Source organism: Patagioenas fasciata, chromosome 2 (genome assembly GCF_037038585.1).
Source record: "Patagioenas fasciata isolate bPatFas1 chromosome 2, bPatFas1.hap1, whole genome shotgun sequence".
Taxonomy (NCBI): Eukaryota; Metazoa; Chordata; class Aves; order Columbiformes; family Columbidae; genus Patagioenas; species Patagioenas fasciata.
The window spans coordinates 10,621,143-10,640,005 of record NC_092521.1 but is presented as its reverse complement, the minus strand read 5'-3'; the positions used below and the strand labels follow the sequence as shown (position 1 = coordinate 10,640,005).

The following is an 18,863-nucleotide window of genomic DNA, read 5'->3' as shown; positions in this document are numbered from 1 at the left end:
TTTTATTAGGCTTACACTGTGCAGAAATTTCATTTATTTGGCATCCAGCTAGAGATATCCTTTAGCCTATGAGAAAATACTGAATTTAATTTCTTAAATACATATTAACAATATCGTTATAGGCTGACACAGCATATCACTGTGCGACTGGATCATTATTTGGGAAGATTCTTTTCTGTTGAGCGGAAGCGCCCGAGTTACTGAAACTTTTGCAGTTCCCAGGCAAGCAAAACAAATGAGCCCGAGATTAGCTGTAAACTCAACCTGTGTATTTTGCTGGCTTGACCCTCACAAAAGACAGTCAATGCACAGGGATAGAGACCATAATAATCTGAGGACAGAGCTGCAAGTGTCTTTGGTCAAAAGGAATTACAAGTTGAGTCAGGGAAGCATTTTTATGGTGGAGAATCATTGAAATAATAAGTGCAGTGTTAGCACCCAGTCAGCAAAGGCTGTGATGGCAGAACATTAAAAGGAAGACCAGTCATTACTGGGGAACAGGATAAAGATTTGCAAAACCAATTCAGTAGATGATTGCAAAATTTGGCCTATGGTATTTATCTCAGGTTTTCTCTTTCTCTCTGGCAACCTGTGACGAAGGCTGTACTAATTAAGAGAGCAAGGATACACTGAACCCACTGGGGAAGAGAAAACTCTAAGTAGGACATAGGAATAAACGTAAACACTGACTGTGCCTCAGGAATTGAGTACTGGCCAAATGAATGGGACTCTAGCTTACTGTTCAAGATTTTGCCTAAGAAGACAGAAGCTTTATAGTGAACCTCAGACAAGTCCTTACAAATCCTAGAGTGGCAAAGGGAACCTGCACACTTGTACCCAAAGCTTTTGCAGAAGTCAAGTGAAGTTTTAAGCGTGCCAGTGAGCAAAAAATCTGCTCTGGGCACAGGGTCAAAGTAAGCTGATTCACCCTGAAATCTTCTTAAACCATCAGCAAGAGCTGACTGTGTTTGAAGCTTTGAATAAGTCTTCAGCTAATACCATTGCCAGCTCTCAGAGTGCAATGCCTCGTTGCCCAAGTTTCACAAGGAAACTCTAGACTAAAGTCAGGCTTCCAAAATGTCTAAATTAATATGTAACTCTCCACATTCCTTGTCCCTTTCTCTTCAACCGCCCCCCCAGACACGCAGAAGTGAACATCAGGTATTTTTCATACTGTTGCAAATGAAATAGTACATCCTAAGATCTACCAAAATATTAAATTTTGACATGCTTCCTCCTCAACTGAAAGAATTAGAGATTTTATTTTGCCGCACTTTCCACCTATTTTTTTTTCTATAGATTTTCCATCTTTTAGTGGGCTTCCTTAAGCTTCTCTTTTTGTTCCCTGGTTAGACAAAATGCAGAGATAAAGATACTATAAAACAGACTCTGAAGTTCTTTGGCTTTTCTAATAGAGCCATTCAATTGATTCATATTCTAATTGTCATTTTCTTTCACATCTACAAAGTAAAAGGAGAATTTGCAATGCCATATTGGTCTGAGGTGGAGTAAAGCAAAAGGCAGAACTTTAAATCCATTCAGACCCGCTACAAATACACCACAACTGAAAATCTCATAGTAAAATACAGGAAAAAAAGAGAAAACCAGTCAATTTACAGGAAAGGAAGAAGGTAAGAAAGAAAGAGAGAGAGAAAGAGAGGAAGAGAGGAAAGGAAAGGAAAGGAAAGGAAAGGAAAGGAAAGGAAAGGAAAGGAAAGGAAAGGAAAGGAAAGGAAAGGAAAGGAAAGGAAAGGAAAGGAAAGGAAAGGAAAGGAAAGGAAAGGAAAGGAAAGGAAAGGAAAGGAAAGGAAAGGAAAGGAAAGGAAAGGAAAGGAAAGGAAAGGAAAGGAAAGGAAAGGAAAGGAAAGGAAGAAACATATCTCAAGTAGTATTTTATTATCATATTTTCGTATTATATTTTCATATCATATTGTCATATTTTAGTACTATAATTAAGTTTTTATGTTTATCAAGTGGTCTTGCACCTGTAGTACCTTCCTATCTGATGATGTGAGAATCCCCTATTAAGTGAGAGTCTAATTCAGCACAGTTACAGAACATGGTCTGCAACAGAAAAAAAACCTCAGCTGTTAGTTCTTAAAGATTCATTTATACTGGCTGAAGTGCTGATTCCATTAAAGTCAGATGAGACCTCTGTCCCCTTGCTACATGTCTGCTCTTTTGCTGAAAACCAGAACAAAGCAGACCACTTCAAAAAGATGTGATTTTGATAAGAATAAAAAAGAAGGATCTTAATGCATAACAAGAGCTACTAATGAGGGTTCAATGTAAGCAAACGTATGTGCCTGTGTGTGTGACACTGGAAATCCTTTCAGCTGCACAGGAACATGTACTTTTGCTTGTCATGATACGTCATCTCTACACTAATCTGCCAAAGCTCAGGAAGTCATCTACGGGGTGAGATATCCAAGTGGAGATGACTATGTATAGGTGTCCACATGTCAGTCAAGGTTGCCATTGCAAGGGAGAGCCAGGCAACACAGTCAGTGAAGCCGAGGGACTGATTCAGCTCACAGACAGAGCAGCTGGCTGGGATTCAGTTCAGTTCTCTACACAAGAGCTTATAGTGAGCTGGTAAGACCCCTGGGTACATGAGGCACCCATGCAAGACTAACAGACATGACATAAGATGTTATGTGTGTCCCTCTGGAGTGGTGCAAGGACCGGGTGTAGTGTCTCTATTAGCACCAGAAGCCACAGGGAGCACTTCAATAACTCCTCGTCTTGTTTATTTTTCCTCTTAGTCAAATAATTATTACTGTTAAACATGAACTGTACCACAGTCTGACTAGATTGTCCTTTGCCTTCTATTCTTCCCTTATTATTCCCATCATACCTATTTCAAAAGTAAACTGTGAATTTCTTATCACTGTGAAAGTTTCAGCTAGAAGAATATAATTTGACAACTGCCTTGAAGGATAGAGGACTAACGGTATTTGCCTTTGGCAGAGGAGGGTTGCGTGGGCTCCTGAGATTCCCTCTGATAACTCTGTAGTTTAATCACATCTACAGTTTAGACTAGGTGCTTTGTCAGGCTGTTTTTATTAGTACATTAAGGTTAGATTCATAGCTAATATAGCCATGGTGTTGCTGTAAAAAGGAGATGAAGTTTTGTAAGGACTTACCTACTTCTCAGTGCTATAAAATGGTAATAATAGCATTCAAGACTTTCCTCACACTCTAGAGCTCAAGCCCACTTCCTAAAACCATCTCACCACAATGGTATAAACAGTTGTAAGTTGATGTTAAATGAAAATGAATGAAAAATATAAACATGCGTGAAGAAACTGTAAAATAAGTAAATTATTTAAATAAAAGAAAATAGCCATAGAGGAATTTTGATGCAGCAGGTACTACACTACAGTGTTAAATCCTTACACTGTCATGACGCTGTTATGATCGCCTGTTTATTTTATTAATTTGTCTTCTCATAAGCAATTCCAGAAGTTGTCCTTGGGCATGTGAATGACAGCTGATATCACACAGACATTCATATCAGTATCCATCACCCTCACATCCCTCCCCATACTCACTCATTAATGATGTTTACTGAAGGTATCAATTAATTTCTCAGCATGTCACAAATAGGAGCTTTTTTTTTTCTCTTTATTTGCAGCTTCTCATCTGCTACAAGTGAAAGATTAAGGGGCCTGATTCTACCTAGATCAATTTAAATCAGTAGAAGTTTTGCCTGGGGATACTGAGCAGACTCAAACACTCAATTATTACTAATAATAATTCTAGATTAATTCAGTGGCAGTTGATTAAAAATCTTTTTCCAAATCACCTTAATCCAGAGAAAAAGAAAATATACAGATTTTTCATAAATAATTACCTTATACATGTGAATTATTTATGTTTAAGCTTATTAAATACACTCAGTGACTGGAAAGGAAGCTGAAGAAATGAGTTACTGAAATATCAAGTTACTGAAAGACACAGTCAGAAATTTCATTAGTGTTTGTTATTTCCTTGGGTTAAATCCCATAGGCCAGTGAACAGCCCACAGAAAAGTCCACACTTACCATTTTCATAATTTTATGCTAAAAATTTAGAACACTGTGGATGAGAAATTGCTGGGGCTGAACTGCAGAACAAAGAGATCATAGACATTAATCTCCTTTTAAAAGGCAGCTGGAGTAGGGGGTGACACGGACTTGGCCTCTGTGTACAATAGCTCAGTTCCTGAAACACTTGCCAAAGGTATAGGAAACTTAGATAAAAGGCCTTTCTCAGCATGAGTGAGATCTAGGCCAAAGCTCTTAATCAGCAGGCTGTTTTGGGGTTTTGGCTGGAGAGAGATGCATCCAAATTCCTCTTATTGCAGCTCTGTTGCTTTGGAAAATAGAGCTGAGACCTTGACAGTTGAAAGGAACTTCTTGAGTCTGGTGATAGGGGCAGAAAGGAGGATGGGATTTGGGTCACAGTTGTAAGGACTGCTTCTATTTTTCATACACAGAAAGGGAAAATGTGGCAATATTTCATTCTCTGTCTGGGCCAAGTAATACTGAAATATAACCCCATATTAAATTCTTTTTAGTTAGTTTAACAGATCATATAAGGAAAGCTTTCTTCTTTTTAGAATAGCTATAACAGGGTGTTTAGGACTTTTCCAGGCTGAAAGAAAAGTTGAGTTTGAGGTCTCCCATGTTGCAGAAGGAACTGAGGTATGTTCTCGCTTGAGTTTTCTAGTTATATGATATCAACACTTGTGCTCCTTGACATTCTGGGAAAGAAAAACAGCTGTGGCTGTTGTGTCTGGTGAGCAACCATCCTCACCAGCTACTGTTAAATAGTAGATTATGCCATAAGTGTTTTTAGGCACAGAAATCCCTGTTAGAAAGATTCAAGGTGTGTTATTTTCCTGCTAAAGCAGGAGCAATTCTGCATGGAAATTCTGCCCCTTAGGAATTTCTAGGACTGCATATACATAAAAGGTGAGGTAGACATTTCTCCAGAATATACTTGTGAAGCTTGAATCCCATTCAAATTCCAATTTAGGCCATAAAGTTTTTTTTGTTTTGTTTTGGTTTGTTTGTTTGTTTTCCTTAGGTTTGGATTTATGTAACTCTTGGTTCCTAAATCACTGAGAAATTTTGAAACTGAAATTTAATTTAATCTCTCATTTTCATCTGGCATTTTTCATAAAATGCCTGCAGACTATCACTTCTGAAAGTGTTTTGTGGACTAAGCTTTTATTTGACTGTGCTGGTCTTTTGATGTTTTACTGGGGTCTTTAGTAACTGAAATATTAATACTATAATGTTAGTAAGAATGTTTTTTAATAGTGTTGTTTATTCACTAATATTAGGCAATTATTGACACTGATGAGGAGGGAAAACAGTCTAGAATTAAACCCTGCAAAAAGAGCATTCACTTCCTCACATTACTATAAATTCGTACAATGTCCTTAGAATTAACTAAATATCACATAACCCAGTTAAGTCTGCTTCTTAATACAGTACCCCAAGCATATACTTATGAATAAATTCACACCTTTATTTACTGGCATATATGTTTAAGCAAAGAGGGTTTTTCAGGGAGCCTCTAGAGTCCTGCGGGTTATGTGCTTGAAGATTATTTCACAAAAGAACAAAGCACTGCTGGCTTAGAGGTTAAAAGTGGCAGGGCACAACAAAACACTGCAACAAGAGTGTCTTTATTGAGGAGACAAAAGAGCCTTTAACATGCTCTTCTTGCTGGTGAAGGTAATGTACTGGGGCAATATTGTGATATGTTCTTGTGAAGCCTTCTAGTTAGGCTGGTTTCCATCCCTGGAAATACTGGTCACAATTAAGACTGCCAATAAATATACTGTTAGAGGAATTTCTGGTGGGTTGTCTGCAATCTCCCGAGAAAGAATTTAACCAAGGTTGCAGAAAGAGACCACCTCTCTTAGAAAAGAGAAAGAGCCACTCACATTAAAGTATGAATTTTCCATTAATTGAGTAAGAAGCACTGGTATTCTGGTTATCACATGAGAGCTGATGAGACTGTAAAGAGATGAAGTATCTTACAGGCCAGCCATTTTATTCTTACATGAAAACCATGGATTTTAATCTTTCAAGAAGATTTCTGTTTCAGCATCAGTGCATCATATTGAAGATGGGCCCAGACACAAACCTAGGACTCCCTGTGTGTTCATCTTTGTGTGTGTGTCTAAATTAAAACATTGTGGTTTGGTTTTGCCTTTAGGTCTCAGTGATCTAGGACTACATTTTGGTTGCTGTTGTGACAAACCTTACAGATGTCTGCTCTTCTCATTAGGGTTTTACTCTTTCCTCTTTGTCATATCTGAAACTGAATGTACACACAGTGTGTGTACATTTAGAAATAAAACAAACAATTTGAATCATAGTGTCGGCTGACATCTAGCACTGCAGAGAAGGCAGGGGAAAACAAACAACAAAAATAACTATTATTTCATCAAATCAGGACCTTTTTTAGGCTTAAGTATCTTACTAAATGCCATCTTATTTCCCTTCTCTCCTCAAAATTTTTGCTGAAATAAAATATTATTATCAAGTTCTGTTTAGGCCTTTCAGTAGATTGATATATAAGGAATTTTTTTTTATTCTTCCTTTTCTCTTGTCACTTTTATATTTAGTAAGTATCAGTCTTTCACAAATATCAACTGTGATTATACATAACATTTCTTATATGAAATACAGAACTGAGTTCTATTTTTTATTCAAAGTGTTCTGTGACAATGATACCGATATTATGGAATTTTCTGTTATTAATTATATGCATCAACATATGCCATAATACTTGAAGAAACTGACTGAAGATTCAAAAAAATCTCAGAGCTCTGGTTGCTTCTGCATTGCATTGCACAAGAAAAAGGAAAGCTGAATAAAAGAAATAAGAAACTAAGCTAGATTACATTTTTCAGTATGCTGTGAGATAGTGTCTTCTTTAATATCATATGATTTATATAAGAAGATAGATCAGATCAAACAATCCTTTATATGAGATTATACGATAGTACTTTTATGTAGAAGTAAATAAGGAGTTATAAGGGTTTTCCTTAAAATCTAAAGAAACTGCCTCAAGCTTTCTGCAATTGACCTCTGATGATAATTCTTAGCAAAACCCAAGAGTTTGAGCAACAGTGTCTATTTTAAAGAGTTATGATGACTCTAGTTAAGCTGATTAAGAACTAGTTAAGTGATACATCTGGAATCTAGATGTGGATGTGTAATCCTCATTAGTGGAAGAATCTTCTAGGGAGGTTTCAAAAGGGCCACTTTCCAAAAAGACTTTCATGGATTTACAGGCAATTATGAATCCATTGCTAATGATATTTGCAGAAGGAATAAGACTGAACAAAACAATATGTTTCAGTACAATAATGTCATCATTGTACATTCAGAAACGTGTGATCAAGGAAAGAGAGAACAGGAGGAACAGTGATGATCTGTCTCTACCACACTAGTTGGGGTTGGTCCAGAAACTCTGCTTTCAGTGCTAGTACCTATGTCTTTAAAGAAATTCTGTAAAATTTGAGGGGTCCAGAATAAATTTTACAAAGAAAAAAGCTTTACAGTGTGCTTGATCTATTTCTTATATTAAGAGCAAACCTGAGAAGTGGCTTGATCAAAGCACACAAATGTATTCCTGGAGAAAATCAGTGGCTACAAGGTAGCTCTTTTGTCTGGGAAAAATAGGTCACAGCAGGAATCAAGGGATGTAATTCAAAGTCAGAAAGAATCAAACGAGAAACAAGCCATATCGAATTAACAGTGAGAGTGCTAAGGCACTGGAGTACACTCCCACGATACACAAGTATTTCTCCATCTCTTGGAATCTTCAGGTGAAAACGGGGCATTTTTCCAAAAGAGAAAGCTTTACCAGGTGTGAAAGCTTCACACAGTATCATCTGGGTATGTTGATGGCTCCATGTAAACCACAAGTCCTTAAAATTCTGGTCATGGATGAGTCAGTGTCCACTTCCAAAATTTTCCAAAGGCAAAGGTTAAGTCCAACACAATATTTAGACCCTTATATTTTAGGCAACTGGTCCCTTCTTGGGTTAGACAGAAACACCAAAAGCCATGTAGAGCTCCTGTTCCTCTCTATGGTTGTTGGGCATCTCTATTGTCAGAACATCAGGCAGGTGTTGTAACATCCAGGTCTCAGAAGCCACAACCAAGGCAGACAATCAAAATGCCTTTCTTTGTAACTAATTTTGATTAGTCATAGTTAAATGACTCTAATATTTGTTGTCTAATCTGTTCTATTTCTTTGGTGATTCTTCCCTGCTTCTTCCACCTTTCAGTGGATTGTTTTAAACAACTGGATTAGTCTGGTCAATGATGTGTGGAAGATAAAAGCAAATTCACAGACTAGGATAGAAAATGCACAAGGGAGCCTGAAGTCTTGAATTTCGTGACTGGGACATTCACTTGAGAGGTGACTGTCCTGATGACGAAGTTTTGCATGCAGACTTCTTTCATCTCAAACTCTGCAAATTTCTGAGTAAGAAATAAACTTCTTGGCTATGTTAGATAAACTGGGATATTTGTTACTGTTTCTTTAAAATAAATGCACCTACATTTTTGGGATATCCACTCCTATGTGTGCACATTCAGTGTTCTTCATGAAGATTTTTCAGTTTAGGACTGTGACAGAAAGATTTCTAGAGGGTGTAAGTAATCACAGAGAAGAGGGGAAACTCCTGGGCCTTTAAAGATGTAAAATTTTCAGTTCCTATAAAATATTAAAACCAAGCGGGGAAGTGTTTTCAGGGTAAAGTGGCAAGTGAGAGGAAATTCTCTGGATTACACTTTTAGATGTAAATGCCTTCTTTGTTTTTAACTCATTTATGGAATCTAGTTTTTCTATACAAAATATCTATTGGTTAAATATAGTTTATTGAATGTCAAAAAATATGGTTAATTTTCATGAAAAAAATAATATATTCTACCAAAAATGTTAGGAAAACCTGAAATGTAAAGCAAGGCAATAAATCACATTGTGTACGTATTCTGCTAAAAATACTTCTGTGACATACATACATTTAATTGGGTTTAAAATAGGTACCTTCAGTTTGGGTAGTTATTTTAGTCAAGACATACAGCAGCAGACATTACTCCTACAAGCTTTCTAAAAGGCAGGACTGAGGTAATTTCTTTCACTCTGCTTGCTTGTTAATGTAGATCAAAGTTAATGGGATTATTTTGTTTGAGAAACAAATATTGTAGGTTGACCTTATTGCATTTACCAATTTACCAGTGTCTGGGCAATGGCATGCAGATTATGGCATCACTTTGTACATGAGAAATCACATTGTTATTTGATATAAAAATAGCTGACTCCAAAGAGCTTTGAATAATTACAGAAGTCTTGCCTGTCTTGACTTGAATTTGCAAGCTGAGAAGACACCAAGAGTTTTACTGATGCTTGTGTCATATTTTCACAAATACTCCATAGCCCTGAACCAGAAATGCATAAAAATCAGTGAAGGATGCAGATTTGTACATCAGAGCAAGTCACTATAGGCTCTTTTTATAGTAAACAGAGAGCAAAGTCAATGACATTCAGACTGTAATTCCTGTTTTCCCATAGTAGGTGTCTACATTCAGTTGCATAAATTATAAGCTAAACTCCATTAAATGTACTTCAATGCTTACACTAGCAACTTTATTAGCCAGCTCAGATGTTGACGGCTAAAGATAGTCACATAAAATGAAACTTCGACCAAAGAAGAGAAGAAAATTAAAACCTAGTAAAATTGATCATGTGTTCTGCTTGTATTTCTGTGCTTTGCTCTTCTAAGCACTACTAATCAAGTACCAAATAATTTGCCTAAGGTAACAAATTCCCCAGCAGTTTTTAATTAATTTCGTTGTTGAGTTAAATAGAATCCAATCCAAAGATTGTAAACCAACCATTGCAATGACTGTGGTGACTGATTAGAAGTCCTTTCAATGAATAGGTCTTTTAACCTTCCTCAGTTCTTTAAAGAAAAATATAAATAAAACTATAGTCTTTAAAAAAAAAAATAATTATCCAGCAAGGACCAGAACTACAAAACTTCCTTAGAAACTGTGGTATGTGATCTGTTTTCATACTGTTCTTGGTCTAGCACTGCAGAAACATGAAGTTGGAATGACTATCTGAGCTTTCACTGGCTATTGGAAGCCATCCTTTTGAAAAAAACTTGTCAGTGTCTTCCAACCTCTATACCTGTATAAAGTCCCAGTGGGGAAAATCTGGATGAATATTGCTCAAAGTGATCATAAGATATTTCCCAAAGCTCATAAATACAGAGTTGACTTCATATCTTTTTGCAAATTAATTGTGTTTAACTCACATGTGCTAGTCGATCAAATCTGGCAAAGAGTTCATTCAGCATTCGGACCAGTTCCTGGGCTGACAGAGTTGTGGAAAGGTTGGTGAATCCTTTAACATCTGCAAAAAGAATACTAAAAAAAAAAGATGTATTGATATCAAAGTCTATTTCCTTTGCTAACTGAATATGTTAAGTTACCTTCTAGTAATTTGCTACTGAAGGATCATTTTGAAGTCATGCTACCTTAGGGCTAGACTTCTGGAGATTCTGGTGTACTGAATACAAATATTGAAGGAACCAAAAAAATACCACCAAGTATGAGAAAGGGTTTTGTGAAAAATATATGTCATGTAATTTCAGATTTTCAAATCATTCAGGAAGATATAGTTAAGCCTTAATAAGTGCAGTTGTCCTCATTTATCAGTGAGAAGATGGAAGCATCATGCACCCATAATATAGAGGGCTGCATAAAGAGATAGACTTGGCACCCAGCTGTCTGTTAGCATCTGACAGTACTCTTTGAGGATGGGTTTATATATAGCTGTTGTTTACAGGGGGTTTGACTTCAGTGATTGCAATTTTTAGTGCTATTTTCAGGCTTTACTTATCTTTGTGCCATACAAGACCCAAATCCTAAGACGACAGATTCATGACAGTTTTGATATATACCAGGCTCAGGCCAGTTTTATTGCATCTAACTTTAGGGACTTGACAGAAGCACCTGAGTTAGACATACAATACTCTCTATTTAAGTTATGAATCTTTATTTGGACGATACCTTGTACTTTCCATTGACTTCACAGGGAGTGCAGTGTTCTTATACTTTGAATTTAGGTGCATCAGGCTGGGTGCCTGGAGTTATGGTAAGATCTTAATCAAATGGGTGAGGATCAAGTAAGAGGCTCATAAACTGGGTAAGATTTTTACTAGTGTGAAAAAAACCAAAATTGGAATGCAAAGCACGAAACTACCTGAAAATAAATGAATATTAATGATAGCTTAACTTGATAGAAATGAGATTTCAAACAACTAATTTCTACAGTTTTCATTATCGAAACAACAAAAAACCCTAACTGAATACTAATTTTAGGCATTCGTATTCAATCGGTTTAGGTAGTGTTCAGTGCTCAACATTTGGGAAAAAGTAGGGTGAAATGCAGTTTTGAAAAGATCTGGTCCCTAGCATTTGTACTCCAAAGCACAGAGAATTTGAATTCTAAATCTCTTCAAAGTTTTTACCCCTGACTAAACCCCTTTTCTGTTTAAACAGAAGGGCCATCTTGTCGCTATTTTGATTCTTCTACAACAACACTTAATCTGAGAATTAAAAAGAGTAATGGAAGACTTTTTAATCTAATGCAATTCAAACTTTTTGTGAGGGTCCTTGATACTTTCCAAGAAATTTAATAAGGCCACAGGAGAAACAGATAATCAATTTGCTTTTTTGCAGAAGTTCAAATGATGTTTCTCAAACTTGTCCAGACAAAGTTATATTTGGGTTTCATCAAAAGGCAAAAGACATGTTTTCCTAGCAAACCATGTCTCATTATATCCAAGGATGCTTGTCATTTGTTAGTCATTTGTCCTTGTGTTTTGGGACAAACTTACGGAAAATGTTATTGGCTTAGCTAAATATTCTGATGATCAGGAATCACAATAAAATCAGAGATTCTGTAACATCATGGAGTGAAAACTGATGATTTTGGTGTAAATGTACAATTAGGACTTATTAGCCTGAGTAGCAGTTAATAGGATAACTATCACCTTCCCACTGACTAATTTCAAGAGAGGTAAACTTTAGATAGAGGAATAAAAAAGGAAATGGAATTAGGAAAATGATAACAAGAATGATTGAATGGAAATGACTACTAAACAGAGAAGCCACATGACATGTCTACATCTTTGCAAGCAGTTTGCAAGTCTTCATCTCATTTCTGAGAAAATGTGGTCAACCAGATTGTTGTGGCAGAATATGTGTCCACATGCAGACAAGGCTCCCCTTTCTATGCAATGCTGACCACTTAAATAAAGTGAAGAAAACATATAAATTGTCCAGCCCCCAGTGTTCAGTTCAAATGGGTCTTGCCATGGCAAGGGCATCCAGCCATCCTGATGAGTAAAGAAGCCACTAAAGTGCTTATCTGCTCAGCACTTAAACAGGGATATGCTGATTTTCTAATTTATGAATGGATAAAGCAACAGAAGGGAAACTCTCAAACAAAAGACACTTCACAACATCTGAGACATTAAACATTAAAGAAAAGCTCCTCCACTCACCTGACATTCTCATAACGATGAATGTAGATCTTATGAAACTGATGTTGCAAATGTTCACCTTCTACAGTGCTCATATCATTGATCATTTCCAGGACTACAAACCGTGGTAAGACAGAAAGCACCAGCCGTTCCTGAAATGAAGAGGAAACCAAAGTGTCAGTATCAGTCTGAATTAGTCCTTCACAGGAAACCGATTGAGCACTGCCCTATTTATGCAGATGTATAACCGGCAGTTTAAGATGTGCCCATCCCCTCTAAAATATCTATCTCAGACCACTTGTGATAACTCACATTATCAACTTGAGTCCAGAATATGGACCCTTCTCTCTTCCCTTCCTAGGCATTCTTACTTCTAATGCTTTAAGTTTACTTGATTATTTAGATACATCCTACTTATTACCTCTATTACAAGCGTCTCTCTAAAGTTGACTTATGAACATACCAAGAACTGCATTTCAAGCAATGGTCACTTGATTAACAGACAGAGGTCAGAGGAATTTTAAAGTCCTCTACAGCAAGTAGAATCAGATTTTAATTGTTACTTATCCATCAGAAATTACATACTGTGTGTTAGCATTCATAAACTGTATAATTATTAATAAAGCTGGAGAATAAATCAAGCAAGAAATATGCAAAGGAACCTGACTTCACTTAGTGAAAAGGACAGCATTTAGATGAAGCACTTCAATATCACAAACTGTTGAGATGATTCTGACATTCCCCAGTCAATGTAAAACATAGTTTCTGTTAACTATTGTGATGATATTAACACACAAAATAGCCCATGGCTAGCTCTTTCCCAGCTTGACAATCATGTAAGCTTGAAAACTCTGTATGTAATCTCAGAATCAAGCATTATATGATTCCAGGATGACTCATCTGTCTTGTGGCCCACTTCACCTCTTTTTTGAAGATCCCCCCAGGACAGATTGTGAGCTGAGCTGTTCTGCTGACCCAGAGCTGACTGTTCTTTTTCCCAAAGGCCTTGTATGACCTTCCTGTCCCATAATGGATTTACCCTGTGCATGTCATACAGTAAGGACTGTACAACAGCAGCTACCAAAACAATCCATGGAATATATAGCCTTCTCCTATGCATGAAGGCATGTGGGAGTGGGGAGAATGGGTTGGTCTGCAGATGACAGCCTGTTCCTGGCCATCTTTTAGATCCTAAGGGAGCAGATAGGTTTTCACTCATTCATTGTATGGACATTAATGGCAGAGTGCCTGTTGAGAAAGAATAAACCAATTCATTGGCATGTATGTATGGGTTGATGGTTCTCATAGTCCCAGATCTCCCAAAATGGACAGTTGGTTACTGGTGGTGGTGGGAGTTTCCATTGCAGGTGTCCTCGTGGCAGTGTCTTTAGCTAGGTCAGCAGAGACTTCTCACGTTACTGTTCTGCTCAGTTCGTATAGCCTGGCTGGCCCATGATCACACGTGACAACCCCAGTCCTACATAATTCACTACTATGGGTATATTTTGACCACATACTAAGCATTTCTTAAATATTTAAGCAACTTACAAAAGACTAGTTCTGTAGACCATTTCTGCAAGGACGGTTTCTATTGGGTATTTAAAGAAATCACCTAACAAAGGTCCTGGATGGGACACTCCACCCAGAATATTGGTTAGCATACTTAAACATAAATGGAACTAGACAGAGCAGAAGGTGAATCTGGGAATTTCTAGAACTGCCCAAAATTCCCAGCTCCTGTAAGGGTCTGTCAGTGTTTAATTGTGGAGGTTAAGTCCATCTCCTGCTTTCACACTGGTTTCAGGTTAGTTCATTGTATCCAAACAATCTGTTACCTCGTTTATACAGAGGACTAACCAAGAAGCTGCTGGATCACACAGAGAACTGGCAATGTAAGTCTAATATGTGAGCAAACACACACCCCTCAGGTGCTAAGTCACAATTATGAAAATCAATTATTTAGTTATACTTGCAATTTGAGTTCCTTAGCTGTGTTATACAGTTCTACTGAAAAGGTTTTACTCTTCTGCTCATGTGCAATAGGTCCAGTCATGTGAAGTCAGCTTAGGCCCATCCTTAGCTACTGGAGGAAGGTGCAAGAACTCCCTGAGCAGACATTTGCAGATTGTGCACCCAGGACTGAGGGCTAGCATGTCTCTTGACTGACTGATGTAGAAGAATGCAAATTAATTTAGATAAAGCTATTCAAGCTGACCCTCTCTACTAGCAAAAATGGAGAACATATTCAGCGTTTCTAATTAGATTTGTCTGTGTCTCAGCAACATTCAGGCTGAATAAACATCTGAAACAAATTGATGTGACATACATGCACATGTTTATTAATAAGATATATTATTAACGTACATTAGTAGAGTATTAATGTATATTAGTTTAATATTAGTATGTACAGACAGTACATCAGTGTATATTTGTGTACATACACGTATAGTGTTAGTGTATAAGTATATATATATGCACCAAAAAGTGCCGTTTTCCAGATCCTGTCATAGTATAAAGACTAATGGCATTCAAGTAGAGCCAGGCAAGCCCTTGAAAGATTATTGAATTCTTTCATGAAAGCCCTAGATCATCCCCTGAGAGATTTTACAGTGTCCTCATTTCAGTGGCTCATCAGTTTGACAGCTTTGGCAGATTTTGCAAGCATTTCACCCAAATCTGTTTCTCTGAAAATTAAGCTTTCTTTTTATCCTTTCAAAGTGGGTATGGATAATCATTGCTTGCCACCTTCTCTGTAACAATATTTCTGTACTGAAATACTGTTATTGTGTCCTCTTGCCCTCAGCCTTTCTTTTCTAGATTAAGTAGATTTGTCCAGTATTGGAATATATCACTCCAAATCACTCTGAGGCAAAGCTGGCAGTTTTTCACTGAACTGGCTTCAAATTATTAACCATCTTGTGCTTTACAGGATTGCAAAGAGCGAAATCTTGAACTAAAGAAGAGAATGTCATTTCTGTAAGCTACTTATCACCAAATTTCAGATGACATTTTGGGGAATAGGATAGGTCTAGGGAAAGCCAGATGTGAACTTCCAGATCAGGCACATATGAAGACTGTAAAGAGTTGGAAGACACCAATGAAGAAAGTCCTCCCAGGCAATGCCGATGGAGGAAATACAGTGCAGTGTGCATCTCTTCTTGTAATTTCAAAAGACTTTAGTGACACTACCATGGTGAAAGCACTTATAAACTGTCAAGTCATATAGGGGGCAGAGGTGGTTCCAGACCAACTCTTCTCTTTTATACTTAGGAAAGGCAGCTATTTCCATAAACCCTTTCTCCATCTCCTTCACCCCACCCATCACACTTTAAGAAAGGCCCTTTGCAAGTTTGGGAATCGAGATCAGTGTTGAACCCAGACAGGAACTGGCAGCAAAAAGATATCAAGAAATCAATTTCAGAAAAGAAAATGTCGAAAGGTTTCAAAATCTCTTCAAAATCTAAAAATACGAATGTGGAATAAAATAAGTAATTCAATATAATGTCCTATGAATATTTGATAAGAAAAAACATGAGTCCTGGAAATAGATTTAGAAGTTCTAAGATGTTCAGATATTTTAACAGATTGCAGCTTTTTTAAAGCTAAGTCTTACTCAAGCTTTAAAACTGTACGGAAGCAAATGTTTCATTACCACTGGTGTCAATAAATTCTTAACTAAGCTCAATTGCAGAGGAGCCCTGGTGCAGGACAAAGCCCATCTTATAAAATCTAATTACTAGTAGGAAGTTATCACAAACATGGTAAGTAGACGTGTTTTGTTCATGACAATTGCTAGGCAGGCTTGATACAATCTTTACATTAATCTCTGATTTTATTGTGTGGGTTTTTTTTTTTTTGGTCAGCTGAACTACCCTGGTCTTACTTTGTATAATGTTCCAGACGGAATTTGAAAAATATATTTTGTCATCAATGCTTGGCAATGGTCACTTTCTTTGATTCCTATTGTCTTAACTTGGTCTGAAGATCTTAACTTATATATAATTTGCATTTTCTGTGCATATTTCTCAGTTATTCGTTACATTAGGAGCTGTCTTTTTCTCTGTACCTCATCTCTCAGACCTTAGAAAACTTTTGGTCTTCTAAAGGTCTGTTTTGGTCACAATCTGGGGAAATATGAGGATAAAAGTCAATTTTACGTTTGTTGATACGAATATGGTTAATCCTTGTATCAGCTGTAAGGAGAGCACTATCCCTATGGAGTACCATAGAGTAAATACAAGTGAAAATGCACTCCGCAGGCAGTATAATGCTTCTTGGCACTGAAATCCTAGATCTTACAAAAGGGAAGCGTTTTGATTCTGGTCTTTTGGTTTCTCCTATCACCAAAATGGTATCTTTCAACAGATTTCTTTCTGGCTGCAGTTGCTTATCCTCATGGTTGTTTTAGCATATTTCAGTGAGATGATATTTAAGGATGAAGACTGAGCCACTTTTCCTAAGTACCAAAGTGTGTAGCACCCAGGAGTCCTGGCTTCAGTTTCTCCCTGTACTATCAGTTTTCTTGTGGAAGATTAAACATGTTATACACACTTTCAATGGGATTTGATGCCAGAATGATTAGATGCTGTGGATGAACCGTAGCTATTAATGAAACTTCTGAAAAAATGAATGAGCCTCTCCCTGTATTTGTAGGAGGCAAGATAGTTTTTCACTTATAACTTTTACAGCGAAAATCATAAATAATTTCTACTCTGAGCAGTCTTAGTAGTTGTTAAACAATCCTCAGCTACAATGAAAAGGCATTGTGGATAAATACTTTCATTAGTCTAGATGGCAGCCCCAGCTGAGGTGAACCTTACATTCACTTAAGAAGGTAAAACACATTCTGTTAGCAGCTTCTGCTGGTGTGGAAGTGGGCAACACTCCACTCTGAGATGGCAGCTTTCTCCTGGGGTCCTGCCTGCTAACATGGAAGATGAGACACTAGAGACCCTGCTAATCTTTAATCCACCTTGTCCACAGACCTTTACTAAAGCAAGGGCTGCCTTCAGGAGAGGAGAAAAAAAAACACTGCGAGGCAGTGACAGCTGACACAGAGAAGGCAGTGAGATATCATACAGCAAACTCATCCTTTATTCGTGTAAAAAAAAAAACCATCTCACACCTTCCATTTCTCCATACATGGTGTACTAATTTTAGCACATTTGCATTGTTCTGACTTTCTTCCACCCGTCCCACCTGGGGATCCTGTTATCCTCCCTTTTTCTTCTGATGTGTAAATGCTGGATGTGGTGTTTGTGGTAACAAGAAGAAAAACAGTCTCTCAGGAGGTCTTTTCCACTCCTGCAAGCCCAAGTTATCACAGGAATGTCTATCCCCAAGGTAGCTCCACTCTCAAACAAATGTCCCATGGCATCATAAAATGGCATGTTTAGGAACAGATGCTGATTGATATTCCAGGAACCAGAAATATATCTGATACTTTATGTCCTTCAGCCTCCTATAACAGAAGGCACTTAGGTTATATATTCTCTTATTCCTTTCACTATTAAGATACATTGCTCAATATGACCGTATAATAAATCCACTCTTTGAATTAATGAGATCAGTTTTCAGGGAGCCATATGATTAAAATGTTCGATGAGAGCCTGTGAAGATACTTTCACAATAGCACAAAACCTTTGCACTCTAAAAAGAAATATGTTATTTCCTACCTTATCCTTGTAGCAGACAAATAGGAAGACAAATTCAAAAAGAAAAGAAGATAAAAGAAGGAAAGCAAACATAAATTTTGGTTATTATTGAGCTGCTTATGAAATCTATGATAAGAGAAGATAAAAAATGCCATTTCTTCATATATATATGGCTAAAATTAAGAAAGCACTTTTTTTTTTGCAACAGGAAAATCTCGCTTTCCTTGTTTGCATTCTCTTAAGAAGATATCAAGCAATGGCTCTAGAACATTTATTTTTTAAAGAAAAACATAGTTCACTTGGCACATGTTCATTTTGCCATGAAAAATGTCCCCAGCACATTTGACGTCTTAACCTTCATGCTACTCGTTAAGGTAAGGCAAACGTTCTTGACTGCACATTAGATCTGGCACTGACCTGTAAAAGCAGAGGTTAATTAGTACGTCTGCTGCAGTCCTCCTCTATTAATACTGCAGCATGTGAAGAGATCTCGTCAGGATCCCTACTGAAAGTGTATATACAGTTCATGTCACTTCTCTGTATTATGTGTGTCATACTGTGGAGCAAGACTACAAGGAAAATAATGTCTAAGTGTGTATGTGTGTCTGTCTATATATAATTTTACAGGGTAGTTC

At 37.2% G+C, this 18,863-nt stretch overlaps 1 protein-coding gene across 1 annotated transcript in view; it reads right to left on the bottom strand.

Annotated features, from left to right (window-relative positions):
* ADCY8 (adenylate cyclase 8) overlaps positions 1-18,863 on the bottom strand; it is a 130,068-nt gene that overhangs the window by 65,087 nt on the left and 46,118 nt on the right. Inside the window, exons 3-4 of the mRNA XM_065831062.2 lie at positions 12,596-12,726; positions 10,340-10,451 (exon numbers count right to left, since the gene is read on the bottom strand). Of these exons, the coding sequence (XP_065687134.1) occupies positions 10,340-10,451; positions 12,596-12,726 (243 nt within the window). The remainder of the gene's footprint in view (positions 1-10,339; positions 10,452-12,595; positions 12,727-18,863) is intronic.